At 43.6% G+C, this 18,945-nt stretch overlaps 1 protein-coding gene across 3 annotated transcripts in view; it reads left to right on the top strand.

The window, feature by feature from the left end:
• The window catches only part of ANKS6 (ankyrin repeat and sterile alpha motif domain containing 6), a 43,307-nt gene extending 26,151 nt beyond the window's left edge, over positions 1–17,156 (top strand). The window contains exons 12-17 of one of the 3 annotated variants that reach the window (XR_004971203.1): positions 2,615–2,798; positions 9,610–9,677; positions 11,534–11,567; positions 11,727–11,837; positions 11,962–12,078; positions 16,011–16,035. Coding sequence is in view for 1 of the 3 variants with exons in the window: in XM_036330235.1 (XP_036186128.1) it covers positions 2,615–2,798; positions 9,610–9,677; positions 11,962–12,078; positions 16,011–16,115 (474 nt within the window). In the remaining 2 variants the exon portion in view is untranslated. Of the gene's footprint in view, positions 1–2,614; positions 2,799–9,609; positions 9,678–11,533; positions 11,838–11,961; positions 12,079–16,010 lie in introns of all 3 variants that reach the window. The other 2 variants (XR_004971202.1, XM_036330235.1) reach the window with 2 other exon arrangements.
• Positions 17,157–18,945: the final 1,789 nt, after the last annotated feature.

Here is an 18,945-nt window from a genome sequence, read left to right on the forward strand (position 1 = left end):
TATGAATTATATAATTATTGTATTACTCTTTTTGCCTTTGCTGCTAGGAAACTCAGAACTACTCATTAAAGTAAATTTGCTGGTCTGGGCTCTGATATAGTTGTTCTCTGTTGCCTAAAATTTCCTGTTTCTATTTTGATGACCTTATTAGATGTGTTGGATATTATTTCCTTCCTTCAATTGGTGTTGGAAATAGATAGACATATAAATTATAAATTATATTAACTATTGTCTCACATGAATGCATCTATCATCTACAATCTATATACATGCATATTCTGATGAATGGAAATTGTGTCAAAAGATGCATTCGGGAAATAATAAACTGGGGAAACGATCCAGTTCAATGATCACCTGATAGTCTTAACATAATAATATGCTGCAACCTTCAGGTTTCTGGGCTCCACCCAGCATAACCGAATGAAACTCTCAAGACAGGGTCTTGGGGAATCTGTTTTTCCCCCAGAGTGTGGAAGCCATCCCAGCTCAGAGCTCTCAGAAACCACTGCCCTAAATCAAAGGACATCAGGAGTGGCTTTCTGTCAATGGCTCCAGCAGCAAAATGGAGACATAAAGGGCTTTTCAAAGACTCCCTTAGGAAGCATTAGAAATTAGTATTCAAAATATGATCCTCCTGAATCTGGTTTTTGTACTTTGCTTAAAACAAGCTCTACTGTAATAGTGGAATATTCACAAGGCATGGCTTCTAGCTTGTTTGTGAATCAGCATGAAGTGAGCCTTAGGAGGCTCAGATTGGGAGGTTCAGAGCATTTTCCTACGCTTCCCAGACCTCTGAACGCCCAAAGGTCCACTGGGTATGTCAGCTTCCTGCTCCCACCCTAAAGGCGGGTGGTTTAAAACAAAAAGCATCTCTTTAGCTCATGAATCTGCAGGTCAGCAGTGTAGGCTAGACTTCACGAGGCAGATCACTTGCATGTCTGGCCATTGGCTGGGTTAACCAGGACAACTGGGCCATGTGTGTCTACAAGCTGGGACATGTTCTCCTGAAGCCATGAGTTAAAAAACAATGAAGTTGTTCAAGCAAATCAGCACACCCAGTGCAGGAGAACAGAGAGAGAGTTATGTAGTAAAAGGTATGGGTCCAGGGAGGAGTGGACATGGGGCCATTAATGTAATCAATCTCCTATATTGAGGACATAGAGAGTAGTTCAGATATCTCAGAGCACCTTAAATCTTATACTTACCTGCCCCCTGCCCCAATAATGCTGCCCACAGGTCCAGAGTATCATGTTTCTTTGCTGTTGGCTGGGGTAGATCTGTTTTTTGTTTTTTTTTAATAAATTGTATTGATTTTTTACAGAGAGAGGGAGAGGGATAGAGAGTTAGAAACATTGATGAGAGAGAAACATCGATCAGCTGCCTCCTGCATACCTCCCACTGGGGATGTGCCCGCAACCAAGGCACATGCCCTTGACCGGAATCAAACCCGGGACCCTTCAGTCCGCAGGCCAACGCTTTATCCACTGAGCCAAACGGGCTAGGGCTGTGGTAGATCTGTTTTATAGACAAATACTAATTAAGGACTTTTAGGGAAAAACAAGATACTTAGCTCAAAATATCTTCCCCCAAATATTTCTTTATTATGAAGTGAAAAATAGTAACTTCACAATGAAAAAACTTGACAGACACCATCTTCACTAAGTGATGAAGGTTAACACATCAGCAATAAGATATTGAGACTTTGTGCCTCCTGGTATGACGTGCTAAGAATGACACATCACCTCTGTGGTCATTGACCCAAAAACCCATAAGCAAATCTAATTACGAGAAAACATAAGAGAAACCCAATTTGAGGGACAGTCTACAAATACCTGACCAGGTCTCTTCAAAAGTGTCATGGTCATGAAAGACAAGGCAAAACTGAAGAGCTGTCTGTCACAGATTGGAGGAGATTAAGACGGGACAAGTCTATGCAACATGGGAACCTGGACCCGATCCTGGATGAGCATGAGGGCATTAGTGGAACAAGCGGTGAAATGAAGTCTGAGTCAAGTCTGTAGTTTAGCTAACAGTATGTCCCAGTGTTAATTTCTTCATTTCGATAATTGTACTATGGTTATGTAAGATGTTAATATCAGGGGAAGCTGGCTGAGGGATACACAGAACTCTCTGTTTTTGTAATTCTTCTGTAAATCAAAATATTTCCAAATAAAAAAGTGTTTTTAAAACTAAATGGTACACACACACAAACAGAGGGGGACAATGTGTCCTTTGGCGAAAGGTTGGAAGCAACTGGTTTAGATGACATCAAGAGCAGAAAGGGGTTTTGTGGGTATACAAGCCACACTTTCATCTTAGAGCTGGATTAACTGAGAGGGAGGGGACTTGGCCAAGGACCTGATGCTAGCAGTGGCAGGACTAGTCCCTGAATTTCCTGACTTGTAGGGCCACTTTTTCCATCCCACTGCTCAGCTCCAGGGGAGGGTTCTCCTGTAACTGTTCTAATAATGCTGTGTTTGCTTTCATGTTTTTTTTTCAAATAGATTTCATAGCCCTGGTTGGCTATCCTGTTGAATGTTCTCTGTTGTATGTCTGTTTTAATCATTTCACCGTCCAGGTGATAGCTATGTATTTGTCTTAATCTTTTGTGCAGAAACTGGAGATGAGCAAAAGGCCTCCATCTGGAACTTCCACTACCTCCAAAAGTACCTCCCCCACCCTCACACCCTCCCCTTCGCCCAAAGGCCACGCGGCCGAGTCCTCGGTGTCCTCCTCCTCGTCCCACCGGCAGTCCAAGAGCAGTGGGGGCTCTAGCAGCGGCACCATCACCGATGAGGGTGAGTCCCCTGAGGTCCTGAACCCCAACCTTTTCTTCACCATGGTGACCTGGCAGGTACCTTTCATTGCTCTAGTCATCCTAGGTCAGGCTTATTTGTTACAAATAAACAAACAACACCGGCCCCTCCCCTTCCCTGACTCTGCCTTGTGCTTTTGTCTTCACTGTGCTTAAGGTATGGTAAGCTACCTCATAGTTTTGGAATGTAGTGAGCTTTGTTTATATGCACACCAGTAGGAATGTTTCTCCAACAGCAGTTAGGTACCATTCCCTGAACCTTGTATAAGTCAGAATTCTTTCGGTTGCAAGTGATGGAATCTCCACTCACTTGCTTTAAGCAAAAACAAAAAAAAAAAACCTCATCATTTGTTGGTTTCCTATAACGGATGTGTCTAGGGCAGGGGTGGGCAAACTTTTTGACTCTAGGGCCACAATGGGTTCTTAAACTGGACCGGAGGGCCGGAACAAAAGCATGGATGGAATGTTTGTGTGAACTAATATAAATTCAAAGTAAACATCATTACATAAAAGGGTACGGTCTTTTTTTTTTTTTTTTTTTTTTTAGTTTTACTCATTTCAAACGGGCCGGATCCGGCCCGCGGGCTGTAGTTTGCCCACGGCTGGTCTAGGGTGTGCTTCAGGCATGTCTGGATCCAGGCGCTTTGGGAGTATTTCTCTCCGTGTCTCAGGTAGGCTCTCTCTGAGTGGTGACAAGGATGTCCCCAAGCAGCTTTAGGCTTACTTCCTCTTCCTACTAACTTAGCAACCCCAGCAGAAAGAGTGCTGACCTCTCAGTAGACCCAACAAAATCTCAAGTGTAAAGGTCATTGGCCTGCTGCAGCTATATTTATAACAACTGTGTCATCCTTGACTACCTCTGGGCCCATTGGGGTGAATGTGCTGACTGGCCCGGCCCAGGTCTTGTGTCTGCCTTTGGAGCCAGGGTTGGAGTCTGCACTGCTTACACAGTATGGATTGGAAGTGAGAGAGAAGTGGTTCCTCACAGGAAAATTGAAGTTCTATTTCCTGAAAGAGGAGGAGGGTGGATGCTGGGCAAGCAAAAGCTGTAGACTTTTGCAACCAGAACTTTGGACTCTGCATGCAAGAATGGAAGCCTCTCCCGTAGGGGTGATGAGGGGAAAGAAGGAGTGGATGGCAGGGCAGGAGCGGCGTCTCAGCAGTGAGGCCCCAGGAAAGATAAAGGGAGATGAGAAGAGGGTCATCTATTAAAACTGCCCTCTGGTGGCTCCTGGGAGTGGGGATGGGGAAGGAGGGAGCAGAGCTTCTGTGAGAGATGGGGGCTCAGGCAGGTGCAAATCAAGGAGTATAAACCGGAGAGGGGTGAAAGATCTCAGCGTGCACATGGGCCTCACCAGTGCATTTGCAGGTCCCTCACTGCAGTGCTGGGCGGTCGTGCTGAGCAGGTTCTGCCCAGGAGGTGATAAGTCAGAATCAGCTGCACAGGCCCTAGTCTGTCCTGAGCTGCCGGTGGCATCCTCTGTATTTGGGGGCTGCTTTACTGTTTTGTGATAGCTAGTGTAATCATATATAAAAGCTTCAGATTTCACTAGCAAGCCCATTCCTCCCTAACTGTGTTTTCTTTTCTTTTTTTTTTTCACTTCTTTTTTTTTTTATTGCTTAAAGTATTACAAAGGGTATTACATATGTGTCCATTTTATCCCCCCGCCCTAGACAGTCCCCTAGCCTCCCCTATCCCCCAGTGTCTTATGTCCATTGGTTATGCTTATATGCATGCATATAAGTCCTTTAGTTGATCTCTTACCCCGCTACCTCCTGCCCCCCAACCCTCCCCGGCCTTCCTGCTGCAGTTTGACAATCTGTTTGAGGCAGCTCTGCCTCTGTATCTATTATTGTTCAAAAGTTTATAATGGTCTCTATTATCCATGAATGAGTGAGATCATGTGGTATTTTTCCTTCATTGACTGGCTTATTTCACTTAGCATAATGCTCTCCAGTTCCATCCATGACGTTGCAAATGGTAAGAGTTCCTTCTTTTTTACAGCAGCATAGTATTCCATCGTGTAGATGTACCACAGTTTTCTAATCCATTCATCTACTGATGGGCACTTAGGCTGTTTTCAGATCTTAGCTATGGTGAATTGTGCTGCTATGAACATAGGGGTGCATATATCCTTTCTGATTGGTGTTTCTGGTTTCTTGGGATATATTCCTAGAAGTGGGATCACAGGGTCAAATGGGAGTTCCATTTTCAGTTTTTTAAGGAAACTCCATACTGTCTTCCATAGTGGCTGCACCAGTCTGCATTCCCACCAGCAGTGCACAAGCGTTCCTTTTTCTCCACATCCTCTCCAGCACTTGTCGTTTGTTGATTTGTTGATAATAGCCAGTCTGACAGGTGTGAGATGGTACCTCATTGTTGTTTTGATTTGCATCTCTCAGATGATTAGTGACTTTGAGCATGTTTTCATATGTCTCTTGGCTTTCTGAATGTCCTCTTTTGAAAGGTGTCTATTTAGGTCCTTTGCCCATTTTTTGATTGGATTGTTTATCTTCCTTTTGTTAAGTTGTATGAGTTCCCTATAAATTTTGGAGATTAGGCCCTTATCAGATATGACATTGGCAAATATGTTTTCCCACACAGTGGGTTTTCTCGTTGTTTTGTTGATGGTTTCTTTTGCTGTGCAGAAGCTTTTTATTTTGATGTAGTCCCATTTGTTCATTTTCTCTTTAGTTTCAAGTGCCCTAGGAGCTGTATCAGTGAAGAAATTGCTTCGTCATATGTCTGAGATTTTGTTGCCTTTGGATTCTTCTAGAATTTTTATGGTTTCCTGTCGTACATTTAAGTCCTTTATCCATTTTGAGTTTATTTTTGTGTATGGTGTAAGTTGGTGGTCTAGTTTCATTTTCTTGCATATATCTGTCCAATTTTCCCAACACCATTTATTGAAGAGACTATCTTGGCTCCATTGTATGTTCTTGCCTCCTTTGTCAAATATTAATTGAGCATATTGGTTCGGGCCGATTTCTGGGCTCTCTATTCTATTCCATTGATCTATATGCCTATTCTTGTGCCAGTACCAGGCAGTTTTGAGAACAGTGGCTTTGTAATACAACTTGATATCTGGTATTGAGATCCCACCTACTTTGGTCTTTTTCAGGATTGCTGCAGCTATTCGGGGTCTTTTTTTATTCCAGATGAATTTTTGGAGAGTTCGTTCTAGATCTCTGAAGTATGCCATTGGTATTTTAATGGGAAGTGCGTTGAATTTATAGATTGCTTTGGGTAGTATGGACATTTTAATGATGTTGATTCTACCAATCCATGAACACGGTATGTTCTTCCATCTGTTTATGTCTTCCTCTATATCTTTTTTTAACGTCCTGTAGTTTTCCGAGTAGAGGTCTTTTACCTCTTTAGTTCAGTTTATTCCTAGGTAGCTTAATTTTTTTGGTACGATGGTAAACGGGATTGTTTTTATAATCTCTCTTTCTGAAAGTTCACTATTGGTGTATAGAAATGCCTCAGATTTCTTGGGGTTAATTTTGTATCCTGCTACATTGCCAAATTCATGTATTAAGTCTAGTAGCTTTTTGATGGAGTCTCTAGGGTTTTGTATGTATAATATCATGTCGTCTGCAAATAAGGACAGTTTTACTTCCTCTTTTCCAATTTGGATGCCTTTTATTTCTTCTTCTTGCCGAATTGCACTGGCTAACACTTCCAGTACTATGTTGAACAGGAGTGGTGAGAGGGGGCATCCCTGTCTTGTTCCTGTTCTTAGGGGAAATGGTGACTAACTGTGTTTTCTAGGTGGAATCTTTAAGTTCCCCACTCATGAATTCTCCCACCTCAGAGGCTTCCAGGAGTAGAAACCCCTAATGATTCAGTTAGGTATTTGTACCTCACCTTTTTCCAAAACAGAGTTGAGACAGTGGACATGTGTATGCATTGTCCATGCCCACTCTTTCCCCCTTTTATTCATTATTTAAAAGGTTTGCAGAGCCCTAGTTGGGATGAAAAAAGAGGAGGACCTGACAGCGAATTCTTTTTGGATTAATTTCTCTTGCTTAGAAAGCTCAGTTTTTCCTTCTGGGGTTTGTGGGTCCTGAGGCAGTGAGACCCTTGTCCTGTGGGCATTAGACTGTTGTAGAATAGATGCTGAAATCCATTGAGACACAGATATTATATTTTTGTGGGAAATGTGTGGGCCCAATCAAGGGCTGCATGCAAGCCTTTGCCCTGCCCATCTTTCCATCCCAGTCCCTCTCTCTGGACTCCCATTGGAAGCCGCCTTCTCATTCTCACGTTCATCTCATGAAGGCTTCTAAGGCAGGCACTGGATACCATATGTGTGCTGGGTGGTAGGATAACTCACAATCAGGCAGGGGAGTCAGATGCATTCAACAGAATCTCATGAAATGATTGTAACACAAGATGTGAGCAGCAAAGTGCAGAGCGTCGTAGCAGGCTTTGCCGGAGTGGGCATTCGGCCAGGCCGCTTGGGCTGAGAAGTGATGAGGCAGTGATGGGCTGGAGCTGAGTGTTAACTTTATAGGAAATGTATGAGCTGGTGATTAAACGCAGCTATTAAAAGTCAAATTACAACAACTATATATATATGTGTGTGTGTAAACATATATAAAAGAAGATGAAAAAGGAAAAACAAAAAACAAATGACATGAATTTATAATTAGATAAATTATATTAAGTATAAAGGCATTAGTATTTAAAACAAAATTTTTTACTGTGTTTTTTTTAGTGCATTTTAGCAATGTCTGTGCTCTTGAGGTTATTTACATCTCGTTTATATGGTGGGAATATTATATAATGATGCATTACTCCTCCCAGTTCCACTTTCAGGAACACTACATTGGTAGGTTGAAATCGCCTATGATGGGTGTATTTTACACCGTGGAAATCAACAAACACCACCAGTCAGGGCCTGGTTTGTTGTTTTGTAGCTCACCTAGACGTGATCTAGTCTGTGGGAGACAATGTTAACTATGCAGGTTAAACTTAAAAGGGTCATGTCTGGTATGGATATACTGTGAATAGCACAAGAAATTGAGAAAATATTCTTCCAGGATTTGAAAATGGTTATCTAATTCAGCAAAGTGTGCTCACATGAAGTTCTAACATATGTCTTCATTGTTTCATTTTGTCTTACATATCACATAAAAGGAACGATTAACCAGCCTTTATGTTGGAAATATGCTACGCTCTCTAGCTATAGGTACAAGAATTCAGTGAGACACCTGAAATGCAATGAAAACATTTGCTATATGGAATTTATAATAAAGAGTATTGTATAACCTATTATCATGTGTAAATTGTGCATTACACATTCTTTATGTCAGTAAACTCTGCAGTAAACTTATGTGCCTACACACATGAATACATTTCCCCTGAGAGGCAGTTGTTAACCATTTACCAGCACACACTGTGGAGGGAGACTGCATGTGGAGGGAACAGCAGGAGCAAAGGTTTTGGTGTCATGAAACTACAATGGATTATGTCTGTGTTGGGACTCAGTTCATCACACATCACATACATCCTAGCACAATAGCAGCTCTTCTGTGAAAGATTCTCCAGTTCCTTCGGCTGGGTCAGCTGTCCTCTCTGTCCCCGGATCCCCTTGTTTGCGCCCTTCACTCATCACCAACGGGAGAAGTGGCAGAGCTGGGTGAATAGTACAGACCTCGTAGCTAGAGCTTGGGTTTGAATCCCTGTGGACTAGCTGTATGACCTACCCAGGATATGGCACCTACCCTTTTTGTGCCTTACTTTCTCATCTGTAAGTAGGAAAGTAATAGGATGTACCTCATGGGGTTTTGTAAAGAGCAAATGTGTCATCCATGTACCAGGCACCTGATGGTGAGCAATGTGCACCAGTTGTCACCTCTTCATTATATCTTCCCAGCCACCCTGAGCTCCTTCATCGCAGGAACCTTTCCATGCTGGCATTCCCAGCACAGAGTAGACACATTGGTAGCCACTGTTGAATGAGTGTATAAAAGAAGGAACTCAGGCCTTCTAACCTCCAGTTCACTGTTCTGTGAACTACACCCACTGCCCCAGGACCTTTGCACTTACTGTTCCCCCTGCCTGCTGCTCTTCCCTTGACATCTGCACGTCTTCATTTAGTGCTCAAAGGACACCTCATAAAAGAAGCCTTTCCTGACCACCCTTTATAAAACAGCATCCTCCCATCTCCTGTTGCCCTCCCATCCCCTGTCAGCCTCCCATCCCCTGTCGGCCTCCCACATGCTGTTCTGCTCCTTCTCTGTCAGCCTGCTTGTTGTCTATTTGGTCCCTATTGAGTCCTCAATGCCTTGTCTGGTAAATACTTACTGAATGTGTGAATAAATATTTCTTCAAGCCCCAGATGCTGGTCTTGTTTCCTTTCTCTACTGTCCCTACTCGGATATCTCGATACCCAAAATATGCTGTTTTCCTCTGGTCTCTGCCCCTCTGGCTCTGCTGCTGCACTGCGATGTGACCTTCTTTCTGGAAGCCACAGCCTCTGCACACCTGAGCCAAACCCCAATTCCGGCCTCAACCGCACCTGCCTCTTCTCTTAAGTTCTTTCTCTGACTAGCTGGGGACTTGCTGGCATTAGCATTTACTGCAGGTGCAGAGACCAGCAGTCAAGAAATCATAACTAAAAACTGTTCTTGGACAGAAGGCGGAGTTTTAGACCCAGCAGCTAGAATGCCAAGAACTTGATGGTTGCAGCCATTGGAGAGTCAATGAAAGTTTGAAGTTCACTCTTTTGATATATTTATCAAATTCTAAAATGGTGTTTTTTTCACATCTTTTCCTCCTGAAGATGAACTGACTGGAATCCTTAAGAAATTGTCACTGGAGAAATACCAGCCCATTTTTGAGGAGCAAGAGGTAAGGATGTCTTTTTGAATGTCAATTTAAATCCTGCTGTTAAAAAAGTTTGTCTAAATATGTGGGTTTTCATTTTGCCTTCCTGGATTGATCTTTTTCACTGAGACAGCTGAGGAAATAGAATTCGTGTTCAGCACATTTAGTTCAGTTCATCACAGTGAAATCCTGGGGACCTTATGGCTTGTTTTGTTGTAATAAACTTTTGTAATTTTGAGCACTGCTCTCTCTCTCTCATCACATTTGAGTCTGTCCACACACTTGTCAAAGGGGATTGACTGACAGGCCTTTAGGTTTAAAGCGGATCAGAGGCAAATCCTAATGATTCTGTGCTAAGTGTCTGGATATAGAGCCTGTGTTCATCTAAGAGTTCCTATTTGCTTCAAAGCACTCACAGTCACATATTTAAAATATTACTGTCCTGTAGTTTGGTAGTTTCTCAAAATGTTAAACATAGAGTTACTGTCTGACCCCATAATCCCACTCCGAGGTATACACCCAAGAGAAATGAAAATACATGTCCAAACAAAAACTTGCACACAGATGTCCATAGCAGCATTGTCATAGCAGCCAAAAGGTGGAAACAACCCAGATGCCCATTGCTTGATGAATGGATAAATAAAATGTGTTAACTCTGTACAATGGACTGTAACTTGGTCATAAAAAAGGAATGAAGCACTGACACATGCTACAGCAGGGATGAACCTTGAAAGCATGACACAGTGATAAGTGAAAGAAGCCAGACACAAATGGCCACGTGTTGTATGACTCCATTTATATGAAATTTCCAGAATAGGCAAATCTGTAGAGACAGAGAGACGAGTGGCTGCCAGGGAATGCAGGGAGAGATGGGGAGTGATTTCTAATGGGCATGAACATGTTCTAAAATTGAGTGTGGTGAAGGTTACACAACTCTGTACTAAAAATCTTTGAATTGTACACTTTAAAGGGGAGAACGGCATGGTAGATGAATTATATTTCAATAAGCTATTAAAATATTTCCTCTTTTGGCCAAACAAAATTCCTCTGAGGCCTACAAGCCACCAGGGTGTAATCACTGGTTTAGAATATTTTGGTGCTCAGCTTAGTACATGAAACTGTCACAAATATAGTAGCAATCAGGAGAATCAGTCCTTGTCCCCAACAAGCTCAAGATGCAATTAAGGAGTTTGTATTTCCTTTCAAGAAACAGACTGGGATGCTGTGGCTTTCTTTCTCGGTTTGCTTTTCTGCCCTATCCAGTCTGTCCTTCCTGCCTCCCTGGAGTTTTCCTTTTGAGCAGGGATTTTTATGGTCAACAAGAAAGTCTTTCCTGTTTGCTGATGGCTGCCGACTCTTGTTTTATATATTCCCTGCCTTCTGAGAAGCTGGCCACAGGCGACTGGATGTGGCGTCTCTGCCACACGTCTGGGATGGGGGCAGAGGGGAGTGAGTGTCCTGCTGGGCCAGGGGCAGGTGGTTTCAGTCAAAGCCACGGCACTCTTTCGTGCCTGAGCTGTGAAGGCCCAGAGGAGCTAATCGTCAGAGAGATGGGAGATGCCTGCATCTCAGAGAGAGCTTGGGATTGGATAAGGGAGTAGACCTTTTCCCACCAACTCAAACCTGGGTCAAGGTTTGTTTTTTTTAAATCTGGGAAAGTAAAGTGACTGTTAAAAGAGAGAAGGAAAGATGGGGTGGGAGGTGTTTCTCCTGGAGCTGAGGCTCAGGCAGGGATGACAGAAAGGTTAGGATTTCTCCCGTAGAAACCAAGGGTTGTACGGTGTTGGGATGCCCTTACTCTGAGCCCTTCTCCACCTCCGTTCTCTGTGCTCTTCTCTCCTTATTGCTTCTGCTTGTTTATTTTCTCTATCTTTCCACAGTCTGCGTCTCTCTTGTCCTCTGGGGGGAAACATGGTGAGTACTTCCATTTACCCTTAATTTCTGTGCAGTAGCCAATATTGTAAAAGTCCCGCCGAAGCTGGAATTTACTTTCTAACAGCAGGACTTGGACATTCACCACTCTAGCACCCAGATGGCTGCCTCGGAGGCTTTTCTTACTTGTTTCATCTGCAGGATTTTCCAGCGTTCACCTATGCTGAAAAGCCCAGGGCTAGAGTTCAGGAGAGTTAGTTCTTACCGATATTTTCAACTAAACTTTCCGCCTAAAGTCAGGAATTGGAAATAGTAAGTCATAATTGATTCACTACTAATAAGCACTAATAGCGCATAATCATGATATTTCTATTGTGGTTGGGAACAGAGGTGTGGCGCCAGGCGGATGGTAGCGAACCCCCTACTTTCTCCCCAGGTGGATATGGAAGCCTTCCTCACCCTCACTGACGGCGACTTGAAGGAGCTGGGTATTAAGACAGATGGATCCAGGCAGCAGATTCTGGCAGCAATTTCTGAACTGAACGCAGGCAAGGTATTGTTCTCAATCTTCTTTATTTTTTCTTCCTGTTTTGAACAGCTCAGAGCTTTACTAGGATTCTAGGCCCTCCGTGTTTCCAAGGACCTTCGGGGTCTAATTTTTTCTCCGGCATATTTGGCAGAGGCTGGCCCCGCTTGCCTGCGTCTCATGACCGGGTGCTCACTGCCTCCGAGTGTGACCCGTTCCTTTTCCAGATCTCTCTTCCCATAAGGTGGTTTCTCCCGAGATTCAGCTAAAATAGTCCCTCCAGAAATTTCAGCCTATAGGGCTGGGAAATGCCCTTGAGAGCGCACTGGAAGCAGAGACCGTGATTAAAAGACATGCCCTGCTGTCAGGCCGACCTGTGTCTGAACCACAACACCTGCACTCACTCCCTGTGCTACCCGGGGCAAGTCAGGTACCTCTCTGAGCCAGGCTCTCCTCGTCTGTAAGGCAGGAATGATGGCACTGACGCCAGGACTAAACTGCTTACAGCCCCTGGCACACCCATCAATCACTGTTGGTATTGTTAGCATCCTGCATTTTTGTCTAATGTTAAATTTCACCTTTAAAGCTAAAGATTAGCAATGCCTCCATCTCACCCAAAGGCACACATGTGCAAAACACAAACAAACAAAAACAAACAAAACACGAAAAGCAAATCACACCCACTTGCAGATATTAGTCAGGCAGTCATGTTTCAGTAGCATCCGGCTATTGACATGCCTTTGCCTTCTGCTTTCTTCCCTAATGTGGCCTGGGTTTTTCTGTCTCTCATTCCAACAACAATGTACAATACTTGCTTATCTGTTGCTTTTTCACACTTTGCCTAACGGCTCCCCATTTGTTGCACTGTAGTGCCGCGTCTGGGATTTTGCTGTTACAAAAACTACTGTAGTGGACATCTCTGCCTCTTTCCTTGTTCTTCTGTGGTTTAGTTCCTCTGCTCTGTTCCACGATACGAGGTTATTATCAGAGAGCATGGTCGGTTTTATGGTTCTTTCTCTGTATTGCCAGGTATGCACAGAGTATTGACCGGACTTGTAGCACCAATAGCAAATAAATATTCATGAAGCACTTTGTCCTTCATAAGCCGCTTTGCATACACTTCCTCAGTTAATTGGCTTAGTCACCCTGTGGCTCAGGAGTTTTCGGACCTTCCTCCTCTTGCCTTCACATATGTGAGACAAGGAGAGGATGGAAGTGGGGAAAGCCATGTGTAGGCCATTCAAGGAAGGATAGGAAAAATTCGAGATATAGAACGTTTTAGCCTAAATTAAAAAAAAAAAAAAAAAGAATATTACCTAAAAATCTGGCTCAGCCATAAAAAAAATCACCAAAGCAATTGTAAGCCATGTAACTTCTGTGCAAATCCACTCTAATATTCAAGCTGCTGTATGTATGCGAGTTGGCTTATTAGTTTCAAGTAGTTGATATGTTGGAGAAGGTTACCCAGAAATGATGACCTGAGTTTCACCTTTGATTGGTCTTAAGCCATTGATTGCTTTTTTTTTTCATTCCCACTTTTTGTGATTATCAAAGCAGTACATATCCATTTTACTAAATTTGCACAGTAACCAAAAAGGTGAATTTTTAAAGAAATCATAGTCCATCCACCCAGAGGCCAAGACTGTTCACATTTGAGAAGATTACTCTGCAGTGTTCTGTGCCAAATGTTTGTCTTTATGTGGCTAAGATATGTATTTTTTTTATATCCTACTTTCTTCATTTAACATTAAAATATGCAGTTACCCATGCCATTAAGAACTCTTTTTAATATGATAAATTTTCATGGATGTACTAAAATTATTGTTTTTAAATTCCTACTTGTTGGATGTAGATATCCAAACTTTCTCTAGTGCTGCAGGGGGCAACTTTGTGTACACGGCATTCTAATTATCTGCTCAGAATAGATGTTTAAAAGTGGAATTACAGAGTCAGAGAGTCTAATTCAAGGTATACGTTATCTTCTCTTGAATTACTTTCCAGAAAGAGCCAGTGAACATGCCCACCAGCTGTGGGTTGAGAGTTTGGTATGTTGTTTAATTTTTATTAATTTGATAGGCCAAAAGATGTGCCTTGTTTTAATTTGCATTTCTTTAACTATTAGATAGACAAAACACTTTTTCTACTTTTAATGGCTATTTGCTTTTTTCTTTTTCTTTTGAGAATTATCAGGCAGGTCCTTTGAAATTCAGAGGTTTTTAAAGGGCAATTATCATCATCATCATCATCATCTTTAATCAGTTGTGGATGCAGGAATGATTATGGTTTTCATCATTCACAGTTCCCTCCTAAGGTTAGGAGGCAGAGAATGCTGGAACCCTGTCTCGCCCTGACCTCGTTTCTCAGGCAATTAAGGCTGAGGTGGTGTTTAATAATGGCATCGCTGTCACCCCTCCTGTTTATTTTTCCGTCTTCTGCAGTTTGCATAGTGTCACCTCATTCATTATCTCAGGTTGAGCCTCATCTAGCCCCAGCATGCGACATTATCCCATTTTATAGGCATGGACACTCAGCAGTGGGGGGAGGAGGTGCATCATGCCTAGGATGCCCCCACTAGTGAGCGTAGAGTAGGGACTCAGGATCCTCCACCCCCACACCTGCTTCTCTGTCCTCTGCCCTGCAGCCTTCAGGTTTGTGTTGATGGAATCCTGATGGCATGTTCCCAGCTTATTTAAAAATGAACTGGAAGAACTAACTGAAGGGAGACTCCCACTGCCCTCTCAGGTGTCGGGGGTGCCACGTCAGCACTAGAGATTTTCACCCAGGAGTCTGGAGAGGGACCCCTCTGGATGTGGGGAGTTCATGAAATGAGAGAGTTTGGTGTCTGGACTCATTTAATGGACTTTTATTCTTTTTATTCTTAGAAGAGAATAATCTGCCAGAAATCACTCATTTTTAATTTGCTTTACATTTTAACCACATTTTTTTATTTTTCTTGTTTTCTAAATTTTTATTTTTTTAGTTTTAAAAATATGTTTAAGCCACGCTGCTTCCTTTTGAGGATAGGAACTGTAGGCTTCTGCTGCTTACACAGGGTCCGATGTCAGCAGCAACCATTTAAGGTACTATTATTATCCCTGTTTTATAAATGAGGAAACCAAGGCCCAGAGAGACAAAGTAATTTGCTCAAGGCCACAAAGCTAGTAAATGGAGAGATAGGATTTGAACTCAGGCTGTTTGATTCCAGTCTCTTGTCTTTTTTATATATATATAATATAAAATTGTCTTTTTTATATAATAATATATATATATATATTTATATTTTATTGCTTAAAGTATTACAAAGGGTATTACATATGTGTTCTTTTTTTCCCCCCGCCCTAACCAGTCTCTTGTCTTAACCTCTGTGTATTGCTGCCTCTTGGACAGGAATTCAGTGAAGATGTTCTCTACGCTTAAAGAAACATTTACATCCCCTCCTTTGCTATCTCAAACTGTGTGTGTAAGGGGGCAAGAAGGGGAGATCTTGCAGGGATGGGGTGAATCACTGTGAATAGGAATCTGACATCTTTTGGGCAAGGAGGAGTAAGGCTGTTCAAACTCTCACACTGTAGCAGAAAGAAGTCTGGCTCCCACTGAATCCCCTGGAAATCCAAGGGCTGGAAGATCACACAAAGCAAAGCAGGGGAGGAGATCTCCCTTCCATGCTGTGTGACCCGGGCAAGTCAGTCCTGCTTCCAGGGCTCTGCTGTCCATGCTCGTCCCGGGGATTGGACTCCTGTGTCTCAGGGCCTCTCCAGTCTTTGGCATGCTGTGATGGTGGGTGCTGGGGGAGAGTCTGACTCAGTGTCTTTTTAAACTTGGTACTCTGTCAATTATTTCTCCAAGATACCCATAGGTTCTTCAAGTATGAGTTGAACATTAACAACACTGTGTCAATTGAATTAATGGTTAAAAGATTTAACAAGACTTTCTGTGTCTGTTTTCAATTTCCTCCACAGGGACGTGAGAGACAGATTTTACAGGAAACCATTCACAACTTCCATTCTTCCTTTGAGAGCAGTGCCAGCAACACCAGGGCGCCTGGAAACAATCCCTGTACATGATCCTCCTTCCTGTGGTCACCAGCGTGAGCTCTCTGAATCTCAATACTGCCTCCATGCAGCCAGTGCACCAGCCACCCTCAACTCTTCCCCGTTCCCTGATGAAACACTCCGTGCCTCGTCACACCACTGTGCCTTAGTCATGTTGTTCCCTCTGCCTGGAACACCCATCTTCCCCTTCCCTGCTGTGGTAGTTGATGAAGCTTGTTGCTGTCACAAACTCCAACCCATCAGAGACTTAGTCTCACTTAAAGTCTAGTATGGCTGCTTCAGCTTGGCAGGTGGTTTCATACAGTGATTCGGGGGCCCAGCTTCTTTCATCTGTGGCTGTGCCTTCCCAGGGGCCTCACAGTCTTTTCCGGCTGGCAGAAGGGGAAAGGGATGGTGAAGGTGAAGGCCTAGCTCACATTGCATTGGCTCCTCCTATTCCCATTCACCAGTGGTCACCAGTAGTCACATGGCCATACCTGGATGCAGAGGACACTGGGAAATGTAGTCTTTGTTCAGGTAGTGGCTTCACAGCAACAACTCCGTCCTGGGGAAGTGCATGTTTTGGCAGATTAGCCTTTTCTGCTACATCTTCCCTTAAAACTTCTAACTTGTTCCCCACAGTTAGAGTCATCTATCAAATGAAGCCTTTTCTAACCCCTCCAGTCACTGGGGTCCCTTACTGCTTTGTACATAACTCTGCTTTAGTACTTCACTGCACCTACTGTATGCAGCATGCAACAGGATGTGTGTGTTGAATGCGCCTTTTTTATTGCAAAGGCAGCCTGTTATGTTGGAAAACGGAGGAGGCTTATTGTGTGAACTTGCGAGATCCCTTAGCTTCCTCATCTGTGATCAGGCAAGATTATGCTCTGGTACTCCAGACCACTCACCCCAGGTCACTGTAGGACTTTCTGCACTTCCAAGTGGGAGCAGAAGACCTTAATACAGTGGTTCTCAACCTCCCTAATGCCGCGACCCTTTAATACAGTTCCTCATGTTGTGGTGACCCCCAACCATAAAATTATTTTCGTTGCTACTTCATAACTGTAATTTTGCTACTGTTATGAATCGTAATGTAAATATCTGATATGTAGGATGTATTTTCATTGTTACAAATTGAACATAATTAAAGCATAGTGGTTAATCACAAAAACAATATGTAATTATATATGTGTTTTCTGATGGTCTTAGGCGACCCCTGTGAAAGGGTCGTTCGACCCCCAAAGGGATCGTGACCCACAGGTTGAGAACCGCTGCCTTAATATATTACATTGTGGAAGGACTTCGGTGCTCACATTTTCTAGGCAAAGAAGCAGAGAATTTGGAATGTTTTCTAAACTCTGTTAGTGCTATGTTTCTCAGAAGGGCATTGGCTCATGTAGTTTTTCTACCATGTTATATTATGTTAGAGGGCTCTGAATTTAAATCCAGTAGCTTTCTGTACTGTTTTCAAATGAGTAATTTATTCAGCCAACACTTGCTGCATTCCTGTCATTTGCTGGGTGCTGGGGGTACAGAGACGAGCTAGAGCCCGTCTCCACCCTTGAGTACCTCAACAGGCAAGAGATGTGAGTGGGAGATCCAATCCCAACCTTAGGGGACAGCACAGCACAGTGGAGTTGAAAGAGTTTGTGCTGTGGACGAGGGCTCAGAGTTCAGATCCAGCCCTGTGGGTGGCCAGCTATGTAGCCAGAGATGGGTTACTTAGCCTCTTCATTGGAGCTTAGAGCAGAGTACATAAAGTACTTGGTCTTCAGGATGTACCCTAGATATGGTAGCCTTCACAGAATTCTGATCTTTATCATGAGCTCTGCAGGGCACATGCTGGCTCCTTGCGAGGCCTCTCATCTCTCCTTCCCCCAGCCATGAATGCCCATTTCTGCTCCATTGGCTTTCAGAAGTGGTCATTACTGCATTGCCCAGAGCCTGATCATGTTCTCCCTCTGCCTGTCAGTCCAGTGGGTGCTGTTGGTTCTTTGTCCTCCCATCCTCCTACCTGCTGAAGCTAACTTTCCACATGACTGGAGAGAAAGGGTTTCATTTTAGGCATCACTGACAAATGTCTTTATAATTGTTCCTCACATGCCAGCCTCCCTTAAGGAGACACAGTCATTGGGCACCATTGTGTGCAGCAGCTTGACCTCAGTGTCATTCATCCTGTCACCCTGGAAGCTGGCATAGTTTAACCCCATCCTGCACATTGGGGAAACAGACATGGAGGAGTGAAGCTGTGTGCCTGTTACACATGCAGAAGGAGCAGACTGGCTTTGAACTGAACTGGTGGACTTCTGAGCCTGTGCTCTTTCCACTGACTCCCACAAGCTCCTGGAGCAAGAAGCACCAGGGATGGCCTAGGCCTGTTTGCACATGAAATACATGGCCTCTGAGTTATGTGCCTTGAGGTTTTTTGCCAGCTTTTTGCTGTTTTCCTGTCCTCTTCATAAGCCCATATTTGTGCAGCTTCTACTCAGGTAAGTTTGATTAAACACCCACAGTGCAGAAGAGCTGGGCATCAGCTTTCCACAAATACAAATCTCCATGATCTCATCTGATGACTCCAGACAGAACAGAGCTAAGTATTCCCATTTGGCAGATGGGAAGACTAAGGCTCAGAATGGATGGTTCTCTTGTCTTTTTCACTGGACTCAAGTGGCTCTAAGGCTTTTTCACCCAGGACGTTTGTGTGTGCTTGGTGAGGGATCCCTGGCACCCTTTCTGGGCCGTGATCCCTTTTCTGATGACCCTTCTCACTCCATGTGTCCCTTCCCCCAGGAGGCTGAACAGCTCCACAGTGTTTTCCTTGCTCGACCTTCACCAGCATTTCCCCAAGCGTGTTCCCTGG

Source organism: Myotis myotis, unplaced genomic scaffold (genome assembly GCF_014108235.1).
Source record: "Myotis myotis isolate mMyoMyo1 unplaced genomic scaffold, mMyoMyo1.p scaffold_m19_p_12, whole genome shotgun sequence".
Classification (NCBI taxonomy): Eukaryota; Metazoa; Chordata; class Mammalia; order Chiroptera; family Vespertilionidae; genus Myotis; species Myotis myotis.